The 15,099-nt window shown below is 44.5% G+C and overlaps 1 protein-coding gene and 3 non-coding genes across 4 annotated transcripts; all 4 read left to right on the forward strand.

Annotated features, from left to right (window-relative positions):
- The first annotated feature begins 3,653 nt into the window (after window positions 1-3,653).
- LOC111982160 (large ribosomal subunit protein uL22) lies at window positions 3,654-6,708 on the forward strand. Its single transcript, XM_024013774.2, has 7 exons — window positions 3,654-3,703; window positions 4,167-4,216; window positions 4,533-4,573; window positions 4,875-5,009; window positions 5,453-5,551; window positions 6,064-6,255; window positions 6,629-6,708. The coding sequence occupies exons 2-7, from the start codon at window positions 4,177-4,179 to the stop codon at window positions 6,674-6,676; spliced, it is 555 nt and encodes a 184-aa protein (XP_023869542.1). The 5' UTR covers window positions 3,654-3,703; window positions 4,167-4,176; the 3' UTR covers window positions 6,677-6,708.
- Window positions 4,376-4,445, forward strand: LOC111982194 (small nucleolar RNA SNORD58). Its single transcript, XR_002879705.1, has one exon. It is a non-coding gene; the product is annotated as a small nucleolar RNA SNORD58 (small nucleolar RNA).
- LOC111982192 (small nucleolar RNA SNORD58) lies at window positions 5,284-5,353 on the forward strand. Its single transcript, XR_002879703.1, has one exon. It is a non-coding gene; the product is annotated as a small nucleolar RNA SNORD58 (small nucleolar RNA).
- LOC111982193 (small nucleolar RNA SNORD58) lies at window positions 6,469-6,538 on the forward strand. The gene has a single exon (XR_002879704.1). It is a non-coding gene; the product is annotated as a small nucleolar RNA SNORD58 (small nucleolar RNA).
- Window positions 6,709-15,099: the final 8,391 nt, after the last annotated feature.

A 15,099-nucleotide genomic window follows, 5' to 3' on the forward strand; every position in this document is an offset into this window, starting at 1 on the left:
CTGTCCCGTCGATGTGGATAGGGGGGTGCTCCCTCTGCTGTTTCCTGAAGTCCACAATCATCTCCTTTGTTTTGTTGACGTTGAGTTGAGTAGTTATTTTCCTGACACCACACTCCGAGGGCCCTCACCTCCTCCCTGTAGGACGTCTCGTCGTTGTTGGTAATCAAGCCTACCACTGTAGTGTCGTCCGCAAACTTGATGATTGAGTTGGAGGCGTGCATGGCCACGCAGTCGTGGGTGAACAGGGAGTACAGGAGAGGGCTCAGAATGCACCCTTGTGGGGCCCCAGTGTTGAGGATCAGCGGGGTGGAGATGTTGTTACCTATCCTCACACCCGGGGCGGCCCATCAGGAAGTCCAGTACCCAGTTGCAGAGCGGGTCGAGACCAGGGTCTCGAGCTTGATGACGAGTTTGGAGGGTACTATGGTGTTAAATGCTGAGCTGTAGTCGATGAACAGCATTCTCACATAGGTATTCCTCTTGTCCAGTGGGTTAGGGCAGTGTGCAGTGTGGTTGCATTGCGTCGTCTGTGACCTATTGGGGCGGTAAGCAAATTGAGGGGTCTAGGGTGTCAGGTAGGGTGGAGGTGATATGGTCCTTGACTAGTCTCTCAAAGCACTTCATGATGACGGAAATGAGTGCTACGGGGCGGTAGTCGTTTAGCTCAGTTACCTTAGCTTTCTTGGGAACAGGAACAATGGTGGCCCTCTTGAAGCATGTGGGAACAGCAGACTGGGATAAGGATTGATTGAATATGTCAGTAAACACACCAGCCAGCTGGTCTGCGCATGCTCTGAGGACGCGGCTGGGAATGCCGTCTGGGTCTGCAGCCTTGCGAGGGTTAACACGTTTAAACATTTTATGTTTAAATGTTTTATTGACTCAACACATTTCAGCTTTTAATTTTTTATTAATTTGTAAACATTTCTAAAAACACTTCTATATTGGGATATTGTGTGCAGGCCAGTGACACCAAATCTAAATTTAATCAATTATATATTCAGGCTGTAACACAACAAAATGTGGAAAAAGTGAATAGTTTCTGAAGGCACTGTTTATCCTGATGCCTAGTCACCTTACCAATATACTTACATACAGTATCTACTTCTATCCCTCCCGTATCACTGCACATTGTAAATATGGTATTTGAACTGACCGTGTATAAAGCTTCTTAATTTCTCATGTTCTTCTGATTTCAATTTCTTGTTTGTTTTTGTTCTACCGTATATTAGTTTTAGTGCTTCATTGATATTGATTGTTGGGTTTGGAGCTTGTAAGAAAGGCATTTCACTGTACTTGTGCACGTGACATAAAAAAATATATATACAGTACCAGTCAAAAGTTTGTACACACCTACTCATTCAAGGGTTTCTTTATTTTTACTATTTTAAACATTGCAGAACAATAGTGAAGATATCAAACTATGAAATAACACATTTGGAATCATGTAGTTATAACGACACAAGGAGAGACCTAGATGCAGACACGGGAGGCAGATGGTTTGAGCTCTGATATTTATTTTAGACCATTCTGCCTGACCCTGACCTCGAGTCTGCCTGCCGCCTTGTACCATTTTGGACTCTGACGCACAGAGTCAGGACAGGCAAGGGTCAGAACCAGGAGGATGAGGAAAAACAGGAGCTAGGAGAAAAACGCTGGTTGACTTGGCAAACAAGACAAACTGGCACAGACAGACAGAAAACACAGGTATAAATACACAGGGGATAATGGGGAAGATGTGCGACACCTGGAGGGGGGAGGAGACAAGCACAAGGACAGGTGAGACAGATCAGGGTGTGACAGTAGTAACCAAAACAGTGTTAAACAAATCAAAATATATTTATATTTGAGATTATTCAAAGTAGCCACCCTTTGCCTTGATGACAGCTTTGCACACTAGCTTCACATGGAATGGTTTTCCAACAGTTTTGAAGGAGTTCCCACATATGCTGAGCACTTGTTGGCTGCTTTTCCTTCACTCTGCGGTCCAACTCATCCCAAACCATCTCAGTTGGGTTGAGGTTGGGTGATTGTGGAGGCCAGGTCATCTGATGCAGCACTCCATCACTCTCCTTCTTGGTCAAATAGCCCTTACAGAGCCTGGAGGTGTGTTGGGTCATTTTCCTGTTGAAAAACAAATGATAGTCCCACCAGCAAAGCACCCCCACACCTCCTCCTCCATGCTTCACGGTGGGAACCACACAGCCGGAGATCATCCGTTCACAAATTGCATCTCGCAAAGACACAGCGGTTGGAACCAAAAATCTCAAATTTGGACTCAAAAGACCAAAGGACAGATTTCCACTGGTCTAATGTCCAATGGCCAAAAGCAAGTCTCTTCTTCTTATTGGTGTCCTTTGGTAGTGGTTTCTTTGCAGCAATTCGACCATGAAGGCCTGATTCATGCAGTCACCTCTGAACAGTTGATGTTGAGATGTGTATGTTACTTGAACTCTGTGAAGCATTTATTTGGGCTACAATTCCTGGTAACTCTAATGACTCTGGGTCTTCCTTTTCTGTGGCGGTCCTCATGAGAGCCAGTTTCATCATAGCGCTTGATGGTTTTATTGACTGCACTTGAAGAAACGTTCAAATTTATTGAAATGTTCCGGATTGACTGACCTTCATGTCCTAAAGTAATGATGGACTGTCATTTCTCTTTGCTTATTTGACCTGTTTTTGACATAATATGGACTTGGTCTTTTACCAAAAAGGGCTATATTTTGTATACCACCCCTAACTTGTCACAACACAACTGATTGGCTCAAACGCACCAAGAAGGAAAGAAATTCCAGAAATTATCTTTTAACAAGGCACACCTGTTAATTGAAACCTCATGAAGCTGGTTGAAAGAATGCCAAGAGTGTGCAAGGCTGTCATCAAGGCAAAGGGTGGCTACTTTGAAGAATCTTAAATATAAAATATATTTTGATTTGTTTAACACTTTTTTGGTTACTACATGATTCTATATGTGTTATTTCATAGTTTTGATTTCTTCACTATTATTCTACAATGTAGAAAATAGTGGAAATAAAAAGAAGCCTGGATTGAGTAGGTGTGTCCAAACTTTTGACTGGTACTGTTTATATATTTACAGTATAATTTGTTAAAACTTGATACAAATATTTGGGTTAAAGAAGCCCTCCAGTGATTTTTTTACTTTTCCTGTTGAAAAGCGATATCCCAAGTATAAATATCAATATGCCTCTTCTATAGGGAGAACACATATAAGCGATCCAGAAAAAACATGATCATGGATCTACCTGACAATCTGCATTAGTTATCTGATAACAAGGAGCTCTTTTGAAGATCAGTGATGTCACAGGTGGTCCCATGTTGAATATTTGCCAAGGTAGCAGCACCAGGAAATGAGAGACTCTTTTAGCTGACAAACATTTGAATGATTAGCCCCTCTAGTGATAAGACCTGCAGCACACCTTATAATTTGTGGTGGAGATGAGTGGTCCCCCAAAAAACAGTACAAGCACATAAGGATGTATGATGTTATATGATACATACGAAGGTAGTTAGAGAAATGTGTGTCATCAATAAGTATTAATATTGTTCTTTCCATTGGAATAAATGCTTGTCAGAAATTACACCAAAAAAACGTTGAAATTTCATAAAATCTCGCGAGAAGACATTCACGACTTCTACTCCCAGAATGCTCTTTTCTACCTCTTCCCTTCCGCGGCCTGAGAAAGTAAGTGAACAGACATACAAATGGGTCCGAAAATCCATCTAATCTCTTCAATATCTACGGCATCCCGACTCTTTAAATGTTTAATTTACATGTATTCCAACTACTAACAAGAAACGTCGGCGTTCATGCTTGTATCTTTTCAAGAAAATATTGTCATATTGGGGATTTTCTTGGCCCAATGTAGCACGCCGGTTTCCAGCCATTTTTACCTTTGCTACCAACAAGAAAACGTCATATGACTGAATCCTTATAAAAAATGCATTGTCGTATTGACGTAGTTATGTGATTTATTCGTATTTGGTTGTAACTAAAGCAGAAACGTTCTAGTTATGCTAATGTTAGCTAGCTAACACGTATCGCATCCTCCAGTATGTCGGATTTGTTTTCTCAAACAACCCACTGACATGTTCGCCGATTAGGGCACCGGTCTGTTACAAACGAACAAACCTTTTATCGTTTGCAGGTCTCTGAAAATGGTCCGCTATTCGCTCGACCCCGAGAACCCGACTAAGTGTGAGTATCTACTGGGTGGTGATTGTCTCCCTGGCTTCATTCATTGGCTAGCTCGCTAATGCTAGCTAGGTACTATCCTTCTGGCAGCATGCATGGTTAAGTCTTAACGGACATTGCAATTACCCATGATATTAAGTCATACGTACCTATATGTAGTGGTTGTAATGATGACTTTCTTAGGACACCTTTGGATTACCCATGAAAATAAATATGAATGAGGCTGAGCAACTGCATATTCGTGAACTTATCATTGTTTAATCACCATACTTGTTTTGTGACCTCACTGATTATTGCTGGATTCCCCCCCCCCCCCCAGCATGCAAGTCGAGGGGCTCTAATCTCCGGGTTCACTTCAAGGTAAGTCGTTGTCTTTTCTAACTATGAGTGACAGGAAGTTGATTTCAGTCTGGTTGTCTACTGTAATTCTATCAATGTGTGAGTTACGTTTGGTGGTATTTATTGGTAGACATAAATGAGTACAGACGTAGGTGTGGTGTTTTGCTATGATGACAACATTGGAGACCTTTGGAATCAAATGTGACAATATCTAACAAATAACTGAGCAATTTTGCATCCATGCCTATTGGACCAAAAGTTATAACATGTTATTTATATATGTAGCTACTACAGTATATTGATATTTTATTTTTCCCAACAGAACACCCGTGAGACAGCTCAGGCCATCAAAGGCATGCACATCCGTAAGGCCACCAAGTACCTGAAGGATGTTACCATCAAGCATCAGTGTGTTCCCTTCCGCCGCTACAATGGGGGTGTTGGCAGGTGTGCCCAGGTGAGCTTCAGTTGTATTTGACCTAGCCTCTATTGAAATGGCTTTAGTGGGGACTGCTTGGTATCTTTATGAGAATGTTAACTCTTTCCTATATTTCCCATTTTTAAAAGTAGCGGGATTTTAAATTACAAAATTGCTTCTTTTTTCTTTCTTTTTTACGTGCTTTGGAGACTGGTACAAAATGCCTTACAATATTGAAAAGGTGTCAGACCTTGTACTTAGGCATGTTTTTTTAATGCGTGACTGAAATGAAATGGTGACTGAAATGAAATGGTTGCAGTGATGACTTTCTTAGGACACCTTTGGATTACCCATGAAAAGAAACATGAATGAGGCTGAGCAACCATACATTTGCACTTATGTCTACGTTAATGTGGACCAGAAATGGGGTCACTTATTCTGGCCCAGTCTGGTATGCACAACTGACAACCTTTCTTCTGCAGGCCAAGCAGTTTGACTGGACACAGGGACGCTGGCCCAAGAAGAGCGCAGAGTTCCTTCTCCACATGCTGAAGAACGCTGAGAGCAACGCTGAGCTTAAGGTAAGGTTGAGTTATTTGCTAGAGGCCTGAGATTTATTGTGCCGTGCCTGTAGTGGAGAGTAGTACTTTTTTCATGGCTTTCTCTTGTCCCTCTGCTGTAGACATGGTGAGCAATGTGTTTGGACCATGGAATCTCAATAAAATCATTATTGAATCTTAATACATATAGAATTGCAATACATGTTGCATCGGCGCCTAAAGTATAGTGATAATATCATATTGTGAAGTCCCTGGCAATTCCTAGCCCTAGTGGAGAGATGGGTGAAAGTATGATGCTATCAAGCTTGTAGCAAAGTCTGCATGTTTGGGATTTGTTCTTTTATTTGTGTTCAAGCTGTGTAATGCACACAATTCATGATTGCAATGACCGTTAACCATGAAAATTCTTGGAATTGAGTCGTCATGATTCTTGTATGACCAATCTAACTTGGTATGCATTAGGTACTGTCTATAAATCTGACAACTACGTGGCTTTACTTGTTGACCGGTTTGTCTTCGCTCTATTCTGACAGGGTTTGGATGTTGACTCCCTGGTGATCGAGCACATCCAAGTGAACAAGGCCCCAAAGATGCGCAGACGCACATACCGTGCCCACGGTCGCATCAACCCCTACATGAGCTCTCCATGCCACATTGAGATGATCCTCACAGAGAAGGAGCAGATTGTTCCCAAACCAGAGGAGGAGGTCGCCACTAAGAAAAAGGTGCACATGCGCCAAAGCCTTTTGCACAATCTGCTTAGTGTCTTTCTCATAATATTTACTCTTCCACATTTCTCATGTAAAAGTAGCATCATTAGAAGGAACAACAGTTCTGCAGATGGGAACAAAATGGTTTACTGTCCTTCTGGCATCATAAATCATGAAGTCTAATCAGACCTTACCATTATGATTTTTATACATTCCTGTATGAGATGGTTGCAGTGATGACTTTCTTAGGACACCTTTGGATTACCCATGAAAAGAAATGTGAACGAGGCTGAGCAACCACACATTTACATTTGTCATTCTGTTCGAATGTGGGTATTGTCAGAATTGGTATGGTGTATATGTTGGTCTGACATTCTTTGTCCTGCAGGTTTCTCAGAAGAAGCTGAAGAAGCAGAAACTCATGGCACGGGAGTAAATGTAAATAAAATGGAACCATTCTTACCAAAACAGTCTCACGCTTCATTACTTCATGGGTGTATTTGGAAATTCCCTACTGCTCGTGTAAAATGTTTAAATCCAATATTCCATATCGAGGCAAATGGTTTCAAACAAACCGACATAATAAATGGACAGTCGTGTAGCTTAGCGGCAATGCTGTTCAGATGCAGTTTGTTACTTGCTGAAATATCACACGCAGAACTGAAAATATTGCGGCCTTATAAGAGATGAATCCATTGTAAAATTCTGTAACAACCACAGCATGCATGTACATGGTGAAAGCAAGCATTTGTGACTAATGCAGTCTTATTCATAGGAGGGGTGGATGGATCTGTAAAGATGGCAGTGACTGAGTCCACGATAGACAAAAATGGCACATGTCTGAGGATTTCAGGAACCCCCTCAAGCATTTTAGACCAGGGCTGTGCACATGAAGGAGCAAATTGTGCATTTGACTTAGTCTACACTTGGATAATTGCCTTTCTCCACTTGGTGGTGCCAATGTCCAGATTTGAGCCCTACACATGATGTAGGCCTCTACAGGATTAACCATGGCAACATTTTAGTAATATTCGAATAATAGTCACCTGAGTAACATCTGCCTGTTTGAATAGGCCTACATCATGGAAGGACTTTGTCTACAATTAGTTTTCAATCGAATGCTAGTTACAAACTGCTTAGTCAAGACCGCCAACAGAGGGCAGGTGTAGCCTACTCAAATTTGAGAGCCAGTCTGGTCTGCTTTCAGTACGAAAAAACATTGCAACGTTGAATTAACCGTATGCAGTGCTGTTCTGAACGACACGTTGAAAAATGGGGAGGGGTTGTCGGTTGGAGAACGCTGCAAGCGTACGTGTCGGGTGTAGGCCTAATTATTAGTCCAAATGTTCTGTTTTGCAAATTTATTGGACAAATTCAAGTCTCCCTGTTTCGTCCGGCTGAATGAATATACTCCTGTTCAATAATGTTTGAATGTTTTAGGGGAACGTGTAGTTCAGTACATACCATTATGCTGCGCAACGTCCAAGTGGAGTAGCTTACCGTTTCCTCCCCCGGTTGGTAGTTTGTCACTCAGACCACTGCGCCACTCGGGAGCCTACGGCACTGCATCGCAGTGCTAGAGGTGTCACTACAGACCCTGGTTCGATTCCAGGCTGTATCACAACCAGCCATGATTGGGAGTCCCATAGGGCGGCATATAATTGGCCCAGCGTGGTTAGGGCTTGGACGGGGTAGGCAGTCATTGTAATTAAGAATATGTTCTAAACTGACTTGCCTGATTTAAATAAAAATAATTTTCCGGTCTCACCTGGAGCCATATGTCTGAATCAGTGGCAAGTTAGGGAGTAAACGTTATAAGGGTTACCTCCAATTTATGGCCGTCCCTTAAGAAAAATATATATTCACCTAAGCACTCCTTGAATGCTTGAGAAAAGTTACCCATATATTCCAAATAATAATTAAACAAAGTGGAAGACAGATCACCAGCCTTAGATATGTAGTTGTTGACACTTCGTCCTGTAAGAATTAGAGTTAGACTACGGACACCAAAAGATTAAAGCTTTAACTGCTGGCTACTCTCCTTCTGTTGCTTAACCCAACAAGACAAGGTCACAACTGTTACCTCAAAAGCTGTCTGCGTTTAAACATTTATTGTACAGAAAGTGAATCGCTAATTCAATTGATAGAAACATAATTAGATTACTTCTCAAGCAAAATCCATTTTTGGTCTCGTAGGCTATAGGCTGTAGCTCAGCCTCTGAATGTCAAAGAAACAAAACAATATACAGAGAGTATTCAGACACCTTGACTTTTTCCACATTTTGTTACTTTACAGCCTTATTCTAAAATTGATTAATTCGTTTTTATTCCTGAACAATCTACGCACAATACCCCATAATGACAAAGCAAAAACAGGTTTTTGCAGCGATTACGGCCTCGAGTCTTGGGTATGATGCTACCAGCTTGGCACCACTGTATTTGGGGAGTTTCTCCCATTATTCTCTGCGAATTCTCTCAAGCTCTTTTAGGTTGGATGGGGAGTGTTGCTGCACAGCTATTTTCAGGTCTGGCTGGGCTACTCAAGGACATTAAGGGACTTGTCCCAAAGCCACTCTTGGATGTGTGCTTAGGGTCGTTGTCCTGTTGGAAGGTGACCCTTTGCCCCAGTTTGAGGTCCTGAGCACACTGGAGCAGGTTTTCATCAAGGATCTCTCTGTATTTTGCTCCGTTCATCTTTCCCTCCTGACTAGTCGCCCAGTCCCTGCCGCTGAAAAACATCCCCACAGCATGATGCTGCCACCACGATTCACGGTAGGGATGGTGCCAGGTTTCCTCCAGACGTGACACTTAGCATTCAGGCTGCCATGTGCCTTTTACTGAGTATTTGTATTTATTATGGATCCCCATTAGCTGCTGTCATAGCACTTTTCCTGAGGTCCAGCAAAATTTAGGCAGTTTATACAATTTAAAAACATTACAATACATTCACAGATTTCACAACACAGTGTGCCCTCAGGCCCCTACTCAGCCACTACCACATATCTACAGTACTAAATCCATGTGTATGTATAGTGCATATGTTATCGTGTGTATGCATGTGTCTGTGCCAATGTTTGTGTTGCTTCACAGTCCCCGCTGTTCCAAAAGGTGTTTTATTGCTGGACTTTCTTGGGCACCCTGAAACCTTCACAACAATTGAACCGCTCTCCTTGAAGTTCTTGATGATCTGATAAATGGTTGATTTAGGTGCAATCTTTTTGTGCAAAGCAATGATGACGGCAGGTGTTTCCTTGCAGGTAACCATGGTTGACAGAGGAAGAACAAGGATTCCAAGCACCACCCTCCTTTGGAAGTTTCAGTCTGTTATTCGAACTCAATCAGCATGACAGAGTAATCTCCAGCCTTGTCCTTGTCAACACTCACACCTGTGTTAACGAGAGAATCATTGACATGATGTCCGCTGATCCTTTTGTGGCAGGGCTGAAATGCAGTGGAAATGTTTTGGGTGGATTCAGTTCATTTGCATGGCAAAGAGTGACTTTGCAATTAATTGCAATTCATCTGATCACTCTTCATAACATTCTAGAGTATATGCAAATTGCCATCATACAAAATATTTGTGTCATTCTCAACTTTTGGCCACGACTGTAGTACTGTGTGCCTCCCATAGTCTTCTGGACTTGGGGACTGTGAAGAGACCTCTTGTGGCATGTCTTGTGGGGTATGCATGGGTGTCTGAGCTGTGTGCCAGTAGTTTAGACAGACAACTTGGTGCATTCAACATGTCAATACCTCTCATAAATAAAAGTAGTGATGAAGTCAATCTTTCCTCCACTTTCAGCCAAGACAGATTGACATGCATATTATTAATATTAGCTCTCTGTGTACATCAGAGAGCCAGCCGTGCTGCCCTGTTCTGAGCCAATTGCAATTGGCTCAATTGCAAAAAAAGTCATTTTTTGTGGCACATGACCACCCGACTGAACAGTGGTCCAGGTACGACAAACCTAGGGCCTGTAGGACCTGCCTTCTTGATAGTGTTGTTAAGAAGGCAGAGCATCGCTTTATTATAGACAGAATACTACTGCATCAATATGTTTTGACCATGACAGTTTACAATCTAGTGTTACTCCAAGCAGTTTAGTCATCTGAACTTTCTCATTTTCCACATTAGTGAGGGTTTTGTTACAAATACAATGCTTTTAGTTTTAGAAATATTTAGGGCTAACTTATTCCTTGCCACCCACTCAAACTAACTGCAGCTCGTTGTTGCAGTCATTTCAGTCGCTGTAGTAGCTGATGTGTGTAGCGTTGAGTCATCCCTATACATAGAAACTCTGGCTTTAGTCAAAGTCAGTGGCATGTCGTTAGTAAAAATGTAAAAAAGCAAGGGGCCTTAACAGCTACCCTGGGGGAATTCCTGATTCTAACTGTATTATATTTGATAGGCTTCCATTAAAGAACACTCTGTGTTCTGTTAGGCAAGTAACTGTGTAAAGCCATAACACAAGTTTTTCCAGCAGCAGACTATAATCAATAATGTCAAAAGTCTAACAAGACAGCTGTCTGGCCATTCTACCATAAAGGCCTGATTGGTGGTGTGCTGCAGAGATGGTTGTCCTTCTGGAAGGTTCTCCCATCTCTACAGAGGAACTCTGGAGCGCTGTCAGAGTGACCATTGGGTTCTTGGTCAGCTCCCTGACCTAGGCCCTTCTCCCCCGATTGCTCAGTTTGGCCAGGCGGCCAGCTCCAAACTTCTTCCATTTAAGAACGATGGAGGCCACTGTGTTCTTGGGGACCTTCAATGCTGCAGAAATTTTTTGGTACCCTTCTCCAGATCTGTGCCTCGACACAATCCTGTCTCGGAGCCCTACGGACAATTCCTTTGACCTCATGGCTTGGTTTTTGCTCTGACATGCACTGTCAACTATGGGACCTTATATAGACGCTGGGCCAATTGTGCGCCGCCCTATGGGACTCCCAATCAGGGCCGGTTGTGATACAGCCTGGAATCGAACCAGGGTCTGTAGTGACGCCTCTAGCACTGAGTTGCCTTAGACCGCTGCGCCACTCGGGAACCCAGCTATGTTTTTTTTAAGGCAGTAAATGAGGCTGAATGAACTGGTTCGCTGCCAGACAAGGCTCTGCTGATAGCCAGGTGTAGCAGTGGTAAGGTGTTGGGACAGCTTTACGTAGGCCCTAACAGTTTGTGGGCACCGTTTGTCACCGTTATAGTGCAATTCATGCATTGTTTAGTGTTGTGTAGTGGCTTTGCTGGCATACATCCCACATTTATTTATATTATTTTTGCCCCAAGATTTATATGCTAAAATCGACACGGGGTCTGAATACTTTCCGAATGCACTGTATTTTACAGCTTGTTTCTAGCATGAAGCATTGCGGACCTGTTTCAATTTCTGTCACACCCTGACCTGTCTTGTGCTTGTCTCCACCCCCCACCAGTTGTCTCCCTTTTGTCCCTATTATCTCCTGTGTATTTATACCTGCTTTTTCTGTTTGTCAATGCTGGTTCATCGTGTCAGGGAGTTCCAGCGTGTTTTCCGTTTTTCCTGTTTCTCTAATTTTGTTTTCGAATCTTCCCTGTTCTGACCATTCTGTCTGCCCTATGCCTGCAAGCCGTTCTATCCTGATTGACTCTGCCTTGGATTACTGACCCCTGCCTGCCCTCGAACTGCCCTTTGCCTTCCCCCTGTGTTAGTTCTAATCTCAGAAGGTTTATTTTATCTGCCTCCTGTGTCTGCATCTGGGTCTTATCCTGAGTCGTGATAGTACGAACTAGCTATGACTGATCCAACAGACTCAGACCAGCTCCGGAACGCTGTCTCCTTCGAAGGAGCCACCATTGGAAGACATGAAGAGTTCCTTCAAAGCCTTATGGAAAGACTCCAGATCTTGGCGGAACACCATGACCACACTTTCAATGCATTACTGGAGCTATTCCGTGGATTATTTACCAGGCAGCAAGCCACTACGATCACCTCCCAGACTCTCAGTAACCCCGTTACCAGCGTTTTTTCTCCCCAGCCTACCCTGACTTCCCGTGAACCCCACTTAGCTCCTCCGTGGCGCTATGTGGGAGATCGAGAAACCTGCCGGGCGATTCTGTCCCAGTGCTCTCTCATCTTCGAGCCGCAGCCTTCTTAATTTCCCTTTAGCGTACCTGCTAACGCTCATGTCCGGGAAAGCACTTGCCTGGGCTACGGCGGTGTGGGAGCAACAATCCACTGTTTGCATCAGTCTGGAGGAGTTCATGGCGAAGATAAGAAAGGTGTTCGATTCTCCATTGTCTGGGAGAGAGGCTGCTCGGAAGCTACTTCAACTGTGTCAAGACTCCCGTAGCGTGGCAGACTACGCAGTGGATTTTCGCACTTTTGCCACCAAGAGTGCCTGGAACCCGGAAGCCCTGTTTGACACATTCCTTCATGGATTATTGGTTGTGGTTAAAGACAAGCTCGCAGCCCGGGAGCTGCCCATGGACCTTAACTCTCTCATAGCCTTGACCATACGGATTGATGGGCGGCTACGGGAACGTAGGAGGGAGAGGTCTGTTCCCGGTCACACTCGCTCATCCACGATTCCCACCTCGCCTCTGAGGAATCCCGGAAGTTCCCGAAGTCTATATTGCCGGGAGAATCCGATGTCACCCGAGTTCACAGAGGGCAGTCGACTTGTCTCCTCTGGAGCCCATGCAACTGGGCAGGGCAAGATTGTCTCCTGACTGAGCACCAAGAGCTGTCTGTATTGTTGTACTACAGGACATTACATATCTACCTGTCCATTAAAAGACCATGCTCAGGGCCTCCCGAGTGGCGCAGTGGTCTAAGGCACTGCATCGCAGTTGCTAGCTGTTCCATTAATCCTGGTTCGAGTCCAGGCTCTGTCGCAGCCGGCCGCGACTGGGAGACCCATGGGGCAGCGCACAATTGGCCCAGTGTCGTCCGGGTTAGGGGAGGGTTTGGCCAGCAGGTATGTCCTTGTCCCATCGTGCTCTAGCGAGAAATGTGGTGGGCCGGGCGCATTCACGCTGACACAGTCGCCAGGTGTACGGTGTTTCCTCTGACACATTGGTGTGGCTGGCTTCTAGGTTAAGCGGGCATTGTGTCAAGAAGCAGTGCGGCTTGGTTGGGTCATGTGTCGGAGGACGAATGTCTCTCGATCTTCGCCTCTCCCGAGTCCGTATGGGAGTTGCAGCGATGAGACAAGACTGTAACTACCAATTGGATATGATGAAATTGGGGAGTAAAGGGGATACATTTTTTTATTAAAACATGCTCATCAGTAGGTAAGAGTACGCTGGTGAGCCATACAGGGAGTTTCCAATCTCCCATTACTCGTAACCCTCTTTATGCCATCCTGCTGTGACCGGTCCAAATCTCTCCGAGTGCTCATTGACTCTGGGACTGATGAGAGTTTTATGAACACTACCCTGGTGTCGTAGCTGGGTATCTCCACAAAACCCCTCTCCATTCCCATGGACGTCACTGCGCTGTATTGTCAGTTACCCACAATACGGTTCCTATCAACCTGCAAGTGCCAGGTAATCACAGTGAGTTTATGCAGTTCCTGCTCATTGAATCATCTTATGTACCTGTAGTTTTGGAGTTTTCGTGGCTTCAGAGGCACAATCCCCTGATCGACTGGGCTACTGGATCTACATGGGTTGGCGCCAGTTCTGACACATGCATTGTCTGAAGTCAGCGGAGCCTGCCTCGGAATGTATTTCTGCTGGCTTGGGAAAAGCCTCGGATCTCTCCACTGTTCCTGCGGAGTATCGGGACCTCCAGGAGGTTTTCAACAAGGCTTGTGTCACATCTCTTCCTCCAACTGCGCTATCGACCTACGACGGCGCTATCGACCTTCTCCCGGGCACAATACCGCCTCGGGGGTGGATTTAGTCCCTGTCGGGTACTATGGAAAGGTACATTGGGGACTTGCAGCTGGAAGTATTCGTCCATCTGCCTCCTCCACCAGAGCAGGGTTCTTTTTTGTGGAGAAAAAAGACAAAACCCTGTGTCCGTGTATCGACTACCGGGGCCTTAATGACATCACGGTTAAAAAACGTTACCCGCTAACACTCATCTCCTCAGCTTTCGAGCCTCTCCAGGGGGCTACCATCTTCTTGAAGTTGGACCTTCGGAACGCCTACCTTCTGGCTCGGATACAGGAAGGAGACGAATGGAAGACAGCCTTTAACACGGCTAGCGGGCACTACGAGTACCTGGTGATACCATTTGGACTGACCAAAGCTCCCGCAGTGTTCCAGGCCCTGGTCAACGATGTGCTCCGTGACATGTTGAACCGGTTCGTGTTTGTCTACCTCGAGGACATCCTCGCTTTTTCCCGGTCAGCTCAAGAGCACGTCCTCCACGTCCGACAGTTCCTCCAACATCTCCTGGAGAACAAGATTTTTGTTAAAGCAGAGAAATGTGAAATCCATCGCTCCACCATCTCCTTCCTAGGATACGTCATCGCTGCAGGAAATATTAAAATGGATTTTGACAAGGTGAGAGCGGTGGTGGATTGGCCTCAACCCACATCCAGAGTGCAGCTGCAACGTTTTCTGGGGTTTGCTAATTTCTATCGCCACTTCATTACAGCACCCTGGCTTCCCCCTCTCGTTCAAATATTTTTTATTGAACACACACAGGAATGGTGTATAGGTATGAAAGGCAGGTATACCATTTTTAACTAAACATAAAAGAGCAGACAGAAATAAAAAGATCCAGAGTTCTGGGTACAAAACAATTATTACAAAACAAGACATACAAAACAAGGACAGGTAGAAAGAAAGAGGGTGGGTGTCACCCCCCCCTTATCCCTCCCCCCCTTTATCCCTCCCCCCCTTTATCCCTTCCCCTTATACCCCTCCCCGCTGCT

This window comes from Salvelinus sp. IW2-2015, linkage group LG20, assembly GCF_002910315.2.
Source record: "Salvelinus sp. IW2-2015 linkage group LG20, ASM291031v2, whole genome shotgun sequence".
NCBI classification, from domain to species: Eukaryota; Metazoa; Chordata; class Actinopteri; order Salmoniformes; family Salmonidae; genus Salvelinus; species Salvelinus sp. IW2-2015.

Bases quoted from the DNA above. Each gene is read 5' to 3' on its own strand.
- LOC111982160 (XM_024013774.2), top strand. From the start codon at position 4,177: ATGGTCCGCTATTCGCTCGACCCCGAGAACCCGACTAAGT. The intron at 5,552-6,063 runs GTAAGGTTGAGT...CTATTCTGACAG, and splicing joins AGAGCAACGCTGAGCTTAAG to GGTTTGGATGTTGACTCCCT. The intron at 6,256-6,628 runs GTGCACATGCGC...TTTGTCCTGCAG, and splicing joins AGGTCGCCACTAAGAAAAAG to GTTTCTCAGAAGAAGCTGAA.